This window comes from Mandrillus leucophaeus, unplaced genomic scaffold (genome assembly GCF_000951045.1).
Source record: "Mandrillus leucophaeus isolate KB7577 unplaced genomic scaffold, Mleu.le_1.0 Scaffold611, whole genome shotgun sequence".
NCBI lineage: Eukaryota > Metazoa > Chordata > Mammalia > Primates > Cercopithecidae > Mandrillus > Mandrillus leucophaeus.
Window position 1 is genome coordinate 1,204,323 of NW_012106598.1, and position 17,353 is coordinate 1,221,675.

The window sequence follows — 17,353 nt, forward strand, 5'->3', positions numbered from 1 at the left end:
TGTGAGAAATATAAAATGTATTCAGGCTTATAAATATTTTAGAAGTTATTTGATCAGTCCTGAAAGCCAATTCAGGTGCTCTTATTTATACTTGGTATAATACATAGAGTTAGATGAATGATATGTCAAAGAATAGTCTTAATTACTGTAATTATTATCTTTGCAGTCAGGGCTTGCAGAAAAGCATAGAATTTGCCATATCTGAGGATTAAATATTACTTAAGTGTTTAACAGATTCAAACCAAATTTCAGCTCACAATCTTAGTATAAAATACATTACTTCTAGAGTCTTTAGAGATGCAATTATATAATGGATTAAATTACAAATGAATATTATATAGATCTAGTTCCCTTAGGGTCTAATGCCAACAGTGTTATTCAAAAGTAATTTTATTAAAGGTTTATTTTATGCTATGTTATAAATACCTGAAATTATTTACATTTTTCTCTGTGGCATTTACTTTCAAATATACTTTCTTTATCTTAATATGATTTTTCAGATATATGGGTTTCTCCCAGAACTGTAAAATTCCTGCTACGGGGATTCCTGTCTCTAAACTTGGTGTCTAATCACCACTTAATGGATGAGTGAATAAATGGATGAATAAATTTATTTTAAGAGTTGATTTTGGAAAAATGGCAAACTGCAACTCATCTCAGTACTTTTTGTGAAAATATACAGTTTAATAAAAAGTAGTTTGGATCTCTTCAAATGTTTTCTCTGGTGTTAAAATAATACAAGATACAGCATCATTAAACAATGCTGTTTATTCCAGGAAATAAGTCTTGATGCATCTTTAATATACAAAGGATTTAACTCATGCCATTAATTTTCTGGTTTCAGGCTATGTGACCCTTTTCTTAACTAGATGAAGAATTTATTTTGCCTGCAGGCGAAGAGTAATAATTTGTTGGTAGGGCTTCAAGTCTGGATTATCATGAAATTTTCTGTAAAGTATAAAAGACAGAAGTAAATCACAGAGATCTAGTGCTTATCATTGACTGACAAAAGCTGTGATAATTAAAGAACTGAGTGCGGCATAGAAGTAGGAAGATAAATGGGGCAGACGGGTTGGCACAAAGTATGACAGACCCGAGGAAGGCGATCTGACTTGGGAAGCCCAATCTTAAAGGCTGAAGGAGGGCAGGGGTGAGGGAAGAGCTAGGAAGTGACAGCACTAGGGTAGAAATAAGGCCTATGAAAATGGATTTTGGGGCCATAACATATGAGGATCAGGGATTTAAATAGGCAGGGCACTGTGACTGATGGCCTGATTGATTCATTGATCAACCAGTACAAGTTCATGTCCTGAAGAAGTGCAGCATCTTCTGAAATAAGACAGGCAGGTAAATAGATAAAGAGGTCCAATCTGAGCCATGCCCATGAGGGTAAGTTTTCAGGGGTCATAAGGAGATGGGGCTGTGGGTCAAAGGAGGTAGGGGAGGCAGACAGGTACAACAGCACTGCGTTATATGGCTGGAGGGGGCTCACTGGTCAGATTTATTTATTAGGAGGAGCTTGTACCAGTGCTGATGATGAACAACAGGGGAGGCAGCCTTGTTAAGAGGCTGCTGACACAGTTCAAACAAGAGATGGTGGAAGCCTGAATTAATGCAACAGGAATGGAAATGTGAAAAAGGGGTCAAGTTCAAGAGACTTTACATTTCCAAAAGGATCAGGGGTAGGAGTGAGGAATGAGGGTGAAGGAGAAGTCATGTGTAGTTTAGGTTTCCAGTATGGGAAGCTGACATGGAAGAGAAGAGAGAGTCTGGGAGAGAAGATAGTTTGTTTTTTGATATGTTACCATTGAGGAGACGATGGGATGCCCAGGCAGGGATGAGTAATATGTGGACAGATGAGAATATAGATCTGGAGCCCAGGAGGTGCCTGGGAAGGAGAGGTAGGTCTGGATTAAGACGTCTTTAAAAACGTTGCTGGTGGGTGGGCAATGGGATTCTTTTAGAAGACCTTGGAAGAGTGTGCAGCATCAATAGAAGCGAGGCAGAGGAAGAGGAGGTGCTCAAGAGTCTGGCGTGGATTAGTCAGAGAGGAAGAAGAGAAACAGGGAAAACATGTGGAGGAAGCAAGGAGGAGAGAGGTTCTAGAAGATAATGGGCCAGGGAGTAAATGCTGCCTAAGGTTCGAGAAGAATCAGGACCAAAAAAAGCAATTCCTTTGGCAATTCATGGAGAGGGATTTACTTTTCCAGACTTCTCCTACACCCTCATTCGTCACTCCTAGTCCCCTTCCTGTTGGGAATGTAAAGCCTCTAGAACTTGGTCCTTTTCTACATTCCCATTCCCATCGCATTAATTCAGGCTTCCATCATCTCTTGCTTGAACTGTGTCAGCAGCCTCTTAACAAGGCTGCCTCTCCTTTCTCTTAATCATCAACACTGTGGCTACAAGCTCCTCCTAATAAACAAATCTGACCAGTGAGCCCCCTCCAGCCACATAATGCAGTGCTATTGTATCTGTCTGCTGTTCCCTCTACTGGCAATATCCCCCTACCTCCTTTGACCCACAGACCCATCCACAGATTGGAATGAGTGAAGAGTCAGTGGGAGCTGAGGAAGTGGACAGGACCAGCAAGAGTAGATTATCTGAAGACATTCTTGGTAGTAAATGGCAGGAGTGAAATTGGGCAGTTTATTAAAAGGGTGTGTAGTGTATGAGAATTTTTTTTAAATAGAGAAACCTAAGTATCTTTGTAGAGCAAGAGAAAGGAGTAGAAAAGGAAATGAAAGTGAAAAGATCTGTAGATATTTGTGTTCTAGTGGTCAGAGTACATATCAGAAATGGTAGGATATATAGAATTCTTGTCATACACACTAGGAACTGCTTCAGTCATGTACTTAGAGCAAATTTAATCAGTAGACACATCCCTGTAAATGCCAATGTCACACTTTTCAATACTAGGCATATAAAGTAGGATCATACTATTTTATCTGTTTTAATGGCAGAAGGTTAGACCAGTTAGCTTTTGAGGTCACTTCTAATCCTAATAGTGTGTGCTTTCTTTTTTTTTTTTTTTTCTTTGTCTTGAGACAGGGTCTCACTTTGTCACCCAGGCTGGAGTGCACAGCTGCAATCACGGCTCACTGCACCCTTGACCTCCTGGGCTCAAGATCCTCTCATCTCAACTCCCAGTAGCTGGGACTGCAGGTGCATACCACCCTGCCTGGCTAATTTTTAAAATTATTTGTAGAGATGAGGTCTTGCCATGTTGCCAGACTGGTCTCAAACTCCTGGGCTCAAGCGATTCTCCCACCTTGGCTTCTCGAACTGTTGGGTTACAGACGTATGCCACCATGCCCAGCCTGATTCTTTTTATTGTTTTCACAACTATTTTACCAAACCAGTTCTTGGTTAAATGCTCAGCTAGACTATCCCAGCTTTCTTCTTATTACCTACCCTTCCTAGAATATTAGTATTCCCCAATCTGTACCAACTTCTGTGACAAGTTGCATATCAACCCTTTTGATCATATTCTCTTTATACCTACAGATACAGCCACTGCATCAAGCGAGATAACCCAGTTAACGCCTTCATATTTCTCTATCAGCTCACTTCATTCTTTTTATTTTTTTGAGACAGAGTTTCACTCTTGTCGCCCAGGCTGGAGTGCAATGGCACCATCTTGGCTCACTGCAACCTCCGCCTCCCAGGTTCAAACGATTCTTCTGCCTCAGCCTCCCAAGTAGCTGGGTTTACAGCTGTGTACTACCACTCCCGGCTAATTTTTGTATTTTTAGTAGAGATGGGGGTTTCACCATGTTGGCCAGGCTGGTTTCGAACTCCTGACCTCAAGTGATCTGCCCAGCTCGGCCTCCAAAAGTGCTGGGATTAAAGGTGTGAGCCACTGTGCCCAGCCTCATTTGATTCTTTTACACATCTGTTGGTATTGTAGTACTGTTGTGTGCTCCTCTCAGATAATCTGTAGCATTGATCTCAACAAGGACTTCAAAAAAATTAATAGATCACTTTAATCTTTTTCACTGGAAAAATTAAAGATATAGAATTTAAAATATAATAAAAGAGAAAAATATACAAGTTTAAATATTTTGTATTGGTTGACAGTACTAATGGGAATATAAATGAATATGGAAATTCTGGAGGGCAGTTTGTCTACATCTATCAAGTTTTTTTTAAAATTATTATACTTTATGTTTTGGGATACATGTGCCGAATGTGCAGTTTTGTTATGTGGGTATACACGTGCCATGGTGATTTGCTGTACCCATCAACCCGTCACCTACATTACATATTTCTCCTAATGCTATCCCTTATGCTCATCATCACTGGTCATTAGAGAAATGCAAATCAAAACCACAATGAGATACCATCTCACGCCAGTTAGAATGGTGATCATCAAAAAGTCAGGAAACAATAGATGCTGGAGAGGATGTGGAAAAATAGGAACACTGTTGGTGGGAGTGTAAATTAGTTCAACCATTGTGGAAGACAGTGTGGCGATTCTTCAAGGATCTAGAACTAGAAATACTATTTGACCAAGCAATCCCATTACTGGAAATTTACCCAACGGATTATAAATCATTCTGCTATAAAGACACATGCACACATATGTTTATTGTGGCACTATTCACAATAGCAAAGACTGGGAACCAACCCAAATGTCTATCAATGATAGACTGGATTAAGAAAATGTGGCACATATCTACCATGGAATACTATGCAACCACAAAAAACGAGGACTTTTTTGAAGAGAACCCCTATTTTGAATAAAGTTCAGTAAAGCAAAATGTGTCCTCAAGTATTGTCCCTTCAACTTGGAAGGGAATGTTTTGTTTTACTCTGAGTTGTCCTAAAACATGTTGCTTTGGAACTTGCTGGATTAATTGATGTGGAAATTGTTCCAGGAAAGGATATCTGGGAAACTAGGGGTGCTTCTATTGCTGACTTAGTAATTCAAATACTTTGGTGTTGGTCAAATACATTTACATTTTAGTAAGATATTAGTGCTGGTAAGGAAAAGGTTATGTTCTCTAATATCTGCATGTACCAGTGGTCTGGATAATACAGATTTGGGGATAGTGAAATATTTAGAATTCTTACCACATAGATCAGGAACTGCCATCCAACAAAGTAATACTGCACTGTTCTTGCTGAGATTGCCTGAGTTATATTTGGAGCAAAGTTCACCAGTAAATATGTTCCTGCAAATGCCAGTGTCATACCTTTAAATAAAATTGAAAAGAAAAACCAAATTGAAACCAACCTAAAGCTTTTTGTTGACACAGACATTGCCTAGAGACTGAGCGTTACTTGTAAAAGTACCAGTCGCCCCTCCCTATTATACTCCGTTTAATCAAATCATCCCTGGATATCTTTCACATTCACCTGAAGGCATTCCCTTTACAGGGGAATAGAGCTGGGAGATGGATGGGGTAGGACATAACTTCCAATTTTTCTGTTGTTCTGGATGACTCCTGGCCTCTTCAGGGAAGCTTTTCCCAGTGATCGGGAAGATCAGAATATGTGCTATGAAGATGTGAAAACACATCCTAAGCTGACCGTTTCCTCATGGGCCAGTAAGTGCATGATAGATCTAGACAGTCTAGATCTGTCTAGATCTAGATGGCACAGTCCAGAGGACAGGGAAACTCATCACATGATGATCTGCTCTACACTCACTCATCCCTGGAGCCTTCAACACACTCAGGTGATTTAATAATTTGAAAATCTGGTAATGAGCATCTTTAATCACTGCCATTTATTGGATTCCTTTTAGCAGCAATAACGAAGGTGAACGCTGGCTTTGCTATAGGAGTTTAATTAATCCAGTCTAGAATATAGAATTCCAAGGTTAGCTTAATAAAATAAAATAAAATAGAAACCACGTCATAAACCTATGTAAGGAGTATGTTACTGCCATCGGTTTAGCATTACTTAAAATGACAGAAGGGAATGTGTATAGGGGGGTTAGGGGGTGAGGCCACCGAAGAAGGGGTGAAGGGAGGACTTGCCCTTCCAAATAATGTTGAAAAGTGCTTATTTATATATAATTAGCAGTCTGGAAAAAACCCTGATATAAGTAGCATATTTTAGATAGCACACTTGAAAACATAATTCAACTTGTTTCATCTCTGAGGTCAGTGCTATTGTGAATATAATTTATAACCAACATTGACTCCAACCTGAAACAATTTGGTTTGTCTACGAAGTCTCACAATTTGAAGGCACCAATTTCCTGTTCCTCTTATGCAAATGACTTAGGTTTTGAACTCTAGTTCCTGGAAACAAATAGCATTTGATTTTTCGCAAAAGCTAGACAACAGCAATTCAGGGTATTGTAGAAGCTACAAGGAAGTTTCCTCTAATGTAACGATTTATTCTGTAATACTTTGTGAAGACAGATTATATGCAATCTTTAAAGCTATTTTGAATGAGAACTTTAGAAACAAAAAACAATATACATTATTAAACACTGTAATAAAAGCAAATGATAAAACCATATATAAGAACTTGGGAGAAAATTATTTGTCAGTCATGTCTTTTCTTTGGAAAAAAATTACATAATTGTTCAAAAGTAGGTTCCTAGGAGGAAGAGATTTAAAAAAACCTGTTTTCTAAACTTGGTATGATAAAGTAGCATAAATCCATTTAATCTACTTTAAAATGTCTCAGATACTTCTGTTTCTTTTGTGAAATCCAAATTTCTAGTTATATCAAGTTCCTCCATCAGATACTTCTTTATCTCTACTAATAGTATCTAGTTTCTATTAACTTTCTTGTATTTAAATTTAGTTTTGAGTAGGCAACACATGTATATGGCAAAATTCCAACAATACACAAGGCGGACTGGTGAAAAGTTAAATCTCATACACCCTGATGGTTCACTAGTTTTCCTCCTCAAAGTCACTACCACCACTAGTTCCTGGGGTTTTCTTTTCAGAGATGTTTTATGCATGTGTGTATAAGTGTGCATGAGGTTTTTTTTTTTACATAAATAATTGCATATTATATAAGCTTTTCTGTATCTTGCTTTTTTTTTTTTCTACTTAGAACATTTTGGAGGACACTTCACATCAGTATATGCAGGGTGGCTTCATTCTTTTTAAGTCTACTGGTGTTCTATCTCGCGGAGGTAGTATTGTTTACTGAATAACTTTCCAATATTGTCCCTGTTTCACATTCTGACATATACCTCCCTACTTCACATCCACGTCTGCATTTGCCTTCCATGACTGTTCCTATCAATGTATATCTTCATTGCATTTCTTTTTAAAAATTTTTAATTTTTGTGGGTACATAGGAGGTGTATATATTTATGGGGTATATTTCATTGCATTTCAAAACTTTTAAAAAATATAAAATGGCTGATGCTTTTACAGTTATTCTTTCTTTCTCTCCTTCCTTCCTTCCTTCCTTCCTTCCTTCCTTCCTTCCTTCTCTCTTTCTTCTTTTTTTTTTGAAACAGAGTCTTGCTATGTTGCCCAGGCTGGAGTGCAGTGGTGTGATCTCAGCTTACTGCAACCTCTGTCTCCTGGGTTCAAGTGATTCTCCTATCTCAGCCTCCCGAGTAGCTGGGACTACAAGCATGTGCCACCATGCCCAGCTAATTTTTGTATTTTTAGTAGAGATGGGGATTTACCATGGTGGCCTGGGTGGTCTCGAACTCTTGACCCCAGGTGATCTGACCGCCTCCGCCTCCCAAAGTTCTGGGATTACAGGAGTGAGCCACCATGCCCGGCTGCAATTGTACTTTCTAAGTCCCTTTCACATATATTATTTCATTTGGGCCTCACATCACTGTGTATCTGCTAAGTAACTTTATGGCAGTTCAGCAGGTCACACATTCTTTCTTCTTAATAATTTTTATTTCAGCTATCTGCAATAATTACAAAGGCAGTTCTGGATAGCTGCCACCAGTTGTATGCTGGTTTATTTGGCATCATTTATATTTATGTGATTTACTGTCCCCTTTATGAGTTATATGCACATTTTTCATGTTAGTCATTTGCACTTCCTTAAATAAATTCCTTTTAAATTTATTTATATTCTACCTTTTTCTAAAAGTGATATGAGATATCAGTTCCTGTTATTTTTATTTCAGTAAAGCTACATATATTCCTTCTTTTGAAAGACACAGATTTCTGACTTAGGAAACTTGTTAGTTTACCTTCTGCTGGCCCGTTTGCCGAAAGGAGTAATCTGGACATGTAAGATCCTCTGAAAAGTCTGCTGCCAGAAGTCTCAGAGCTCTCTTGTATGTTATTTGTTTCTTTTCTCTTGTTGCTTTTAGGATTCTTTATCCTTGACCTTTGGGAGTGTGATGATTAAATGCCTTGGGGTAGTCTTCTTTGGGTTAAATCTGCTCAGTGTTCTATAACCTTCTTGTATGTGAATATTGATGTCTTTCTCTAGATTTGAGAAATTCTCTATTATTATCCCTTTGTATAAACTTTCTAATCTTCTCTTCCTCTACCTCCTCTTTAAGGCCAATAAGTCTTAGGTTTGTTCTTTTGAGGCTGTTTTCTAGATCTTGTAAGTGTGTTCCGTTCCTTTTTATTCTTTTTTTTTTTTGTCTCCTCTGACTGTATTTTCAAATAGCCTGTTTTCAAGCTCACTAATTCTTCTCCTCGATCATTTCTGCTGTTAAGAGACTCTGATGCATTCTTTGGTATGTCAGTTGCATTTTTCAACTCCAGAATATCTGCTTGATTCTTTTGAATTTTAAAAATTTCTTTGTTAAATTTATCTGATAGGATTCTGAATTCCTTGTCTGCGTTATCTTGAATTTATTTGAATTTCTTCAAAACAGCTATTTGAATTCTCTGTCTGAAAGATTACATAACCCTGCCTCTCCAGGATTGGCCCCTAGTGCCTTATTTAGTTTGTTTGGTGAGGTCATGTTTTCCTGAATGGTCTTGATGCTTGTGAATGTTTGTCAGTGTCTGGGCATTGAGGAGTTAGATATTTATTGTAGTCTTTGCAGTCAGGGCATGTCTGTACCCTCCTTCTTTGGAAGGCTTTTTGGGTATTTTAATGAACTTGGGTGTTGTGATCTAAGTTTTTGGTCACTGTGGCCATATCTACATTAGGGGGCACTCCAAGCCCGGTAATGTTGTAGTTCTTGCATATTTGCAGAGGTACCATATTGGTGGTCTTGCATAAGATCTGGATGAATTATCTGGATTAACAGGAGGAGACTCTTGTTCTCTTCTCTTACTTTCTCCCAAACAATCTCTCTCTCTCTCTCTCTCTCTCTTTCTGTGTGTGTGTGTGTGTGTGTGTGTGTGTGTGTGTGTCCTGAACTGCCTGGAGCTGGGGGCGAGGGGTGGAATGACATAACCACCCCTGCGGTCACTCCCACTGGGACTGCACTAGGTCAGACCTGAAGCCAGCACAGCATTGGATCTTGCTCAAGGCCTGCTCTGTCCACTGCCTGGCTACCACCTATGTTCGCTCAAGGCCCTAGGGCTCTACAATCAGCAGGTGGCAAAGCCAGCCAGGCTTGTATCCTTCCCTTCAGGGTGACAAGTTCCCCTAGGCCCCAGGTGGGTCTGGAGAAAACCTTAGAAATTTACCTGGTGTTCTATTCTACTGCAGCTAGGTCGACACCAAAACCACAAGGCAGAGTCCTTTCTGCTTGTCCCTCCCCTTTCCCCAGGCAGAGGAGTCTTTCCTCTGTCCGCCACCCTCAGGTACTGCCAGGGTACTGCCAATAGTCACATAAGGCCCAAAGGCTCTTCAGTCATCTTATGGTGAATGCTGCCAGGCCCGGCACTACCCTTCAGGGAAGTGGGCTCTCCTGTGGTTCAGGGTAGGTCTAGAAATGCCATCCAAGAGCCAAGACCTGGAATCAGGGACCCCAAGAACCCTCTTGGTACCCTACCCCACTGCGGCCAAGCTGGTACTTAAGCTGCAAGACAAAATCCTTTTTATTTGTTCATCTCCTTTTCTTAAGCAGAAGGAGTCCTTCCCCACAGCCACCACAGCTGTGAATATGCTGGGCCACACCTGAAACTAATACATCTCTGAGTCTCACCCAAGGCTCACGGTGAGTACTGTCTGGCTGCCACTGCTGATTATTCAGGGCCCAAATACTCTTTAGTCAGCAGGTGATGAATCCTGCCAGGACTAGGTCCTTCCCTTCAAGGCAGTGGCTTCTTTTCTGGCCCAGGGTGTGTCGTGTGTCAAGAAATGTCATCCAGGAGCTAGAGTCTGGAATGGGGGCCTCAGGACTCTGCCTGATGCCCTATCCCACTGTGGCTGAGCTGGTGTCCAAGTTGCAAGACAAAGTCCTCTTTATTCTCTCTCCTCTCCTCAAGTGGAAGAAAGGAGGCTCTCCCAGAGCTATGAGCTGTGCTGCCTGGGGCTGGGGGAGGAGTGGCGTCTGCACTCCCTTGGCTTCCCAGCTGTTGTCTCACTGGATCATATGCCCCTTGAGTCCACTGGTTCTAATCCTAGCACAGCACCAGGACTTGCCTAGGAGTTGCAGTTCTTGTGGCCATGCAGCCTTTCAAGTTTATTTAGGACCCCAGAGAAATGTTAGCCTGCGGTGGCAAGGCTTGCCAAAACTCAAGTTCACACCTCTGGGGTGGTTGATTCCTCTCTGGATAGAGCTGGTCTAAATGCTCCCTCTGTGGCCATCAGCTGAGCTCTAGCCAGTGTTGGCAGCATTGAGTTTCAGCGCGAAGTCCCATAATCACTGTGCTCTTCTTCTCCAAGTGAGCAGATTCTCTGTGCCATTTGGCCACTGCTGGCGGATGTGGGAGAGGTGGTGTTGGTGATTCGAGACTGTCCTTCCTACCCTCTTCAGTGCCTCTTTCAGCAATATGAAGTTCAGGTACTGTGATTGCTCACCTGAGTTTTGGTTCTTATGAAGGTGCTTTTTTGTGTTTAGAGAGTTGTAAAATTTGGTGTTCCTACAGGCAGGACGATTGGTAGAGGCTTCTATTCAGCCATTTTGCTACATCTCCTTTGTCTGGACATATAAGATCCAAAAGGAAGCAGGGTATCACCAACATGTTCCTCACCCAGGGAAATGTTACATTTTAAGTCAAGACTTGGATCCCAGGAGTCTAATCCAAGCTGAAACTGCCCTCACAAAATTCACATTTCACTGCTACGTGCTACCTGGAAGACCTTAGGCAAGTTATTCACTCCATTGTGACTCAGTTTCCTCATCTCTAGGTATAAATTATGTCATCATACTTGCAAAATCCCAGGAATTTGGCTCTGCAAGAGGCCAGTCTAGGGAACTGAATATGCTTCAAAGCCTACTGAGAGGCCTGATGTGACAGCGGATCCTGGATAGATCCATCTCAGGATGCTGACTGCCTGCCATGAGCCAATGGCCATTTGAGTTAAGCTTAAAAATTAGTCCAAAATTGTATCTCTAATATTAGAGATACAATTTTGGGGGACCATCACTGGGGCTGTCTCTAAGGAGATAACCCAATTTGATAATGGAAGGAATGAGCAGGAAGGAATTGGCTGGTGTTTTCTGAATGCCTAGCAAAGACTTCTTGCTGTTGGTTTTCAAAGAAAACAGAAAGAAGGACATGGCATAACTAACAGACATAACAAAGAAGAAGGAAAAAATAGCAGTCCTATGTTTGCTACCCACAGCTAGCCTCAGGAAACTGGTGCATAGAGTTCCAAGATCTGGATATTGGAGGGGACATAAAACAGCAGCCAGACAGCTGTGGGTAAGCTGCAGGTAAGAGGCAATGTCTAGATGCTAGATGCTACCCACAATACAGGCATGGGATGCCATCCTCTGTCCTCATGCCCAAACCTGCAGCAAATACATTTTTCTCATCAAATACAACTCAAGTCACTTAGAAGTCTATAATGGTCTGCTGGGAATCTTAGATTTAGCTTGATAACATGTACAAATATTAAATAAAACCTCTCCCTATAAACTTGATATTTGTGCAAAACAGGTAAACAAGCAAATCCCTGCCTTTTATAATAGATACACTAGTTATACTGGGAGGGCATATGCCAAGGGAACGTAATCTTTTTTGTTTTAAATAGAGATACAGTCTCACTCTGTTGCCCACGCCGGAGTACAGTGATGCAATCGTAGCTCATGGCAGCCTCGAATTTCTGGGCTCGAGTGATCCTTTCATCTTGGCCTCCTGAGTAGCTGGAACTACAGGCATGTGCCATCATGACTGGCTACTTTTTTAATTTTAAGTTTTGTAGAGATAGGGTCTGGCCATTTTGCCCAGGCTGGTCTCGAACTCCTGGTCTCAAGTGATCCTCCCACCTTGGCCTCCTAAAGTGCTGGAATTACATGTGTGAGCCACTATGCCCAGCCAGTAATAATTATTTTTAGGTGTTGTTCTTAAAATTATTGAGTTCATAGATGTGTATGGCTGACATGAGCGTTATGGTATAATCAGCATCATGCTAAAATGTGATGATAATGATAACTATAATAGTAATAACTAATACTTGTAAGCACAGTTCTAAATGCTTTATACATAACTAATTTAATGCTTCCAACAAATCTGTGAAAATGATTTACCTTTGCATTATTATACTATTACAACTTTTACTATACGGAAGTTGTATAGTATATGACATATAATATGAATACTATATAATGTATACTTTTAAACTGTTACCATCTACATTTGACAAAAGAGGAAATTGAGCCACAGAAGAAATAGTTATTTTGCTTGGGATTTTCCAGCTAAGAAGAGGAGAGCTGGGATTGGAACCTAGTTGGCTATTTTCTTAACTATTATACTCCACTGCCTCTTATTTGCCTTAAGAATCAAGGCCACTGAATGGACAGCTCGGGGCTGTCATTTACATTGAAGTCTGTATGAGTGGCACCCCTAGGAGCTGTACAGAGCACAACCTGAGGCCGTATGCAGCATCCTTACTGGGGATAAAAGAAATTGATTGTTCCTGGCAAAGGTTACTGGGGTCCTTGACTGGTCTCAGGTAATTTTTCTGGCCCTAAATTTCCTTTAGAAGAGTATTCCCAAACTGGTATTCCCTGGAACCAGTTTTGTAAGACAGATGCTCCACCAAAAAAGGTCCCAAGGCAAATGTATTTGAGAAGAGGTGAATTAAACAAACTTAAATCATTCTTTTACTGGAAAACCTCTCCGATCCTAATGTATTAGCATTCACTGTAAATCTCCCAGAGGAGGATATGGTTGTCATATTTTCTAAACATATTTGACCATTTATATTGCACTGAAGTAGTGTTTTGGGGGAATATTTTATATTGTGGGAAATACTTGACGTTTAACTGGATCCAGCTGTGAGCATGCCTTTGTTTCAGGAGGCTACTAGTGTTCTGTTGCAAAAGTCTTCTATAGATACCTGTGTACCAAGAATGTGGTTGGAGGAAAACACCCCAGAATCAGGCTCCTTCTGAAGCTTCTGTTCACTGGCACCTCTAACCTGTGGAGTCCCTCACCTGTGCAAGTTTTGGAATCTAAGATCTACTTGCACAGTTCTTCCACAACAGATATCCCAGTTCCCAAGCTTCTCTTTCCCTGAACTAAAACCTGAAATCTTGAATTTTGTCCACTCTCCAGCTGGATGCTACTTAATATTAACTGCCCATTTGCTGACTTCTGGAATCTGGTCTGACCTGACTTTTAGGAGCCTTAAGAGTTTTTCTTATTCAGCTAACCTGACTGCAACCAAGATTGCAGTCTAATTCCTTTGGTCCCTGCAATATGTCTCCTGGTCAGTGGGAGTCCAGTTATTGCTTTTGTGGGATAACAGGAGTCAAAGAATAAATTGGACTCCTTAACATCAAACCATTTGGGAATACCCTCCCATAAGTACAATCTCTCTGGATTCCTCAGGCTTATGGCAGCAAAACCTTGAAGAAGCCCTCGATTGAAAATCTCAATGATGTGGTGAATTCAAGTAGTCCATCAGAAAGGCTCCCATTCTTGAGGCAGCTCTGCAACCATAACAGTCAATCTGTCTTCTCAACCAGAGACAATGGGGCATTTAGCTAGTTTAGTGTTCTAGATATTGGCTCCAAATCAAGCTGACTTCTGGTGTGGGAAATGGAAGGAAGGAAATAGCTCTCCTCTCACTATTAATCTCGTGATATTCTATTTAGGGAAACCTTTTCTAGGTGACCTGAAATAATCAAATTGCTTGTCTCTGGAAATTGCTGATGAGTTGACTGTCATTTTTGTTTCTATGATGACTCTATCTGGTCTTACATCAACTAGGATCTCACAGATGATTTGGTGCTTTTGATGTCTAAGGGAGAAGAGAGAAGAAAATTCTATAGTTTTGAGCTGATTGAAGGGGAGAGAAATCTGGTGCTTTTACTTTTTAAAGGAAAAATAATCATTAAAATAATTAATCCACTAAGAATCAGAGCACAGTCCAAAACCTGTCATTGACTTAATAATACTTGGCGATTGCTTTCAGACAGAGCTTTATGAGGTCATTTTTTGAGACTAGTGGTGAAAAGCTTCATAGTCACAGAGTAACATTTGGCAATAAATTAGTTCAGCTTGTTTCCACATGGTCCCCAAATCTTCATTTGTTCCATCATGAAAAACAAACTTCCATTTGCTTGAAACAGGGAAAAATAAATGATTTTCCTTTACACATTTTGATAATTTAATTTTTAGCATGTTCATATGTTAATCTTTAAAACACACCACTAACTACTCTTTTCCCTGTTTGGTTTTAGTCCCTATGAAGTAAAAGACGCTTTTTTTTTTTTTTTTTTTTTTTTGCTTTTAACAGGAAAAGCTACATTTTCTCAAGGCAACGGCAACAAAGGCTCAGAGCAAATACATGTGACTTGACACATTTCTGAGAGGGGGTTGGGGAAAAGTCCTTCCTTGGACTTCCCTAGGTATGAAGTGGGTTGCTACATCTCAGATAATGATAATCTTAGGATATCACTTGTTGGAGGCAAGGGTATAGAATAGGTGACTCAACCCTTTTTTCATTCCTAGGACACTAGATTAAAGGCAAAAATTGGTCATGTTTAACTATGGTATGAAATAAATGTGACTTATGAGTTACATGGCCCTACTCCAAAAGCATTAAGTTAGGTAGGAAAAAACAAAACAAAGCACCCAATCAGAGTTGTGGGAAAGATTACCTGGATTCCTAAAGTGTGCAAAAATGTCCTAATCAAGGTTTCCTCTGATTAATTAGTAGAGTACAGTGGTGGGGGGTGGTGGTAGTAGTAATAATGACAATTATAGCTAACATTATTGAACACATTATGTGATAGGCTCTGTTGTAAGAGTTTTACATATATGAACTCATTTAATCCTGTAAGGTATGTAATATCATCTTTATTTTAAAGATTAGAAAATTGAAGCTTAAAAAGCTTATGTAACTTTGCAAAGGTTACATAAGGTTCCTCCAGTGTAGCCTTAAAAAAGAAAAAAGAGAAAGGTTATATAAGGTTACGTAACAGCTTTCTGATACTAAAGACTCACCCTAACTTTATACTATAGCTATACCAGATTGCCATTTTTAGGATACTGGTCCATCACGTACTAGTTATGACCTTGGGCAGGTTACTTAACCTTTCTAAGTATCAGATTTTGCTTCTGTAAATGGATTGTTCCTACATTTAAATGAGATAATCCATGCAAAACACTTAACATAGTATTTGGCAAGAGTAAATGTTTAATAAATGTTAGCTGCTTTTAAAAGATGAGGAGGTAGGCCAGGTGCGATAGCTCACACCTGTAATCCCAGCACTTTGGGAGGCAGAGGTGTGTGGATCATGAGGTCAGGAGTTTGAGACAAGCCTGGATAACATGGTGAAACCCTGTCTCTACTAAAAATACAAAAATTAGTCGAGCATAGTGGCATGTGCCTGTAATCCCAGCTACTTGGGAGTCTGAGGCAGGAGAATTGCTTAAACCCAGGAGGTGGAGGTTGCAGTAAGCTGAGATCACGCCACTACACACCAGCCTGGGCAAAAGAGCAAGACTCTATCTCAAAAGAAAAAAAAAAGGTGAGGAATTAGCAAAGAATCCCAAATAATTACTTAAAAGTTTTATTTTGTTAGTTTGTTTTCTTGATATGTGTGTGTGTGTGTGTGTGTGTGTGTGTGTGTGTGTATTTCCCCTTCCTTATATTGCATTTTTAGTATTACCTCTTAGGAATCTCTCAGCAATGAAAGTGGTAATAGAAATTATGACAATTATATTGACAAAGCTTTGCATTTTTCAAAGTACTTATATATGAATTAATTAATTTGATCTTCAAAACTATCTTATATATTTGTCAGAAAAGTGAGGCTTAGAGAAGTTAAGTAATACTAGGTTGCCCATACAGTTGATAGCCAGAGTTGAATCCAGATCTGAAGTTATGAGAGTCAGTTTAATTTAGATCCTTTAATGTTGAGAGCTGGTTTATTGTTTAGTTGATAATGCGTTCTCTAAGTATATAATAAAATAAACTGTACATATTGATATTTTTATTTCTTCCTTTCCATAGTTACAACTTGCATTTACTTTTTTCCTAAGCCTTACAGGCAGGAGTTATGGTGGAGTATGAAATAGAAATTTACTTTACCTTTTCGTACCTTTGTTAACATTTCTCATGTTATTCCCTCTGTATGGCCTCCTTCAAATTATTGGATGTAGCCTATGCCTGTCCTGCCCAGCTGTCAGAACCAATTCAAATGTTATCTCGGCTATAAAAAATTCTCTCTGATCTTCTCAGCTAGAGAAGAACAGAGCTAAACCTGAGTATTTTGTCCCCTAGGGGACATTTCGGAATGTTTGGAGACATTTTTGGTTGTCATAACTGAGTGGGAGGATGTTAGAGGGATCTAGTGGGTAAAGGTCAGGAGGGATCTTAAAGATCTTACAGTGCACAGGGCAGCCCCTACAATGAAGAATGATCTGGCCCAAAATCTCAGCAATGCTGATTCAGAAACACTTCTAAAGACTCATGGCATTATGGCACATATCCTTTTCTACTTAAAAAAACTTATTTATGAATATATTTTATCATGGACTATAAATTATCTGAGGACAGGGATTCTGTCTTAATCATCTTTTTATCACTAATATTCAAGATTAGTTTGCAAATCCCCCTTTATATCTGCATTCTGTCATTAAATACCTTAGGTTAATTTCATCATTATTCAACCATTAACTATAAAAGATGACAGATATTAGATAAAAGGATTGAAAGTTCCCTTAAGTCACTTGATAAATGAGAAAAATAATGTATCTAGGAACTAATTTTTAGTTTATAAAACTCAGGTATTGGTAATTTTTTTTCACCTTTTTTCTTTTTTTTTTTTATTATACTTTAAGTTCTAGGGTACATGTGCACAACGTGCAGGTTTGTTACATATGTATACATGTGCCATGTTGGTGTGCTGCACCCATTAACT

General features: G+C 39.5%; 1 protein-coding gene across 1 annotated transcript in view; it reads right to left on the reverse strand.

Moving 5' to 3' along the window:
* The window catches only part of NIPAL2 (NIPA-like domain containing 2), a 185,822-nt gene that overhangs the window by 25,666 nt on the left and 142,803 nt on the right, over nt 1-17,353 (reverse strand). The window contains exon 5 of the mRNA XM_012000020.1: nt 5,077-5,198. Within this exon, the coding sequence (XP_011855410.1) occupies nt 5,077-5,198 (122 nt within the window). The remainder of the gene's footprint in view (nt 1-5,076; nt 5,199-17,353) is intronic.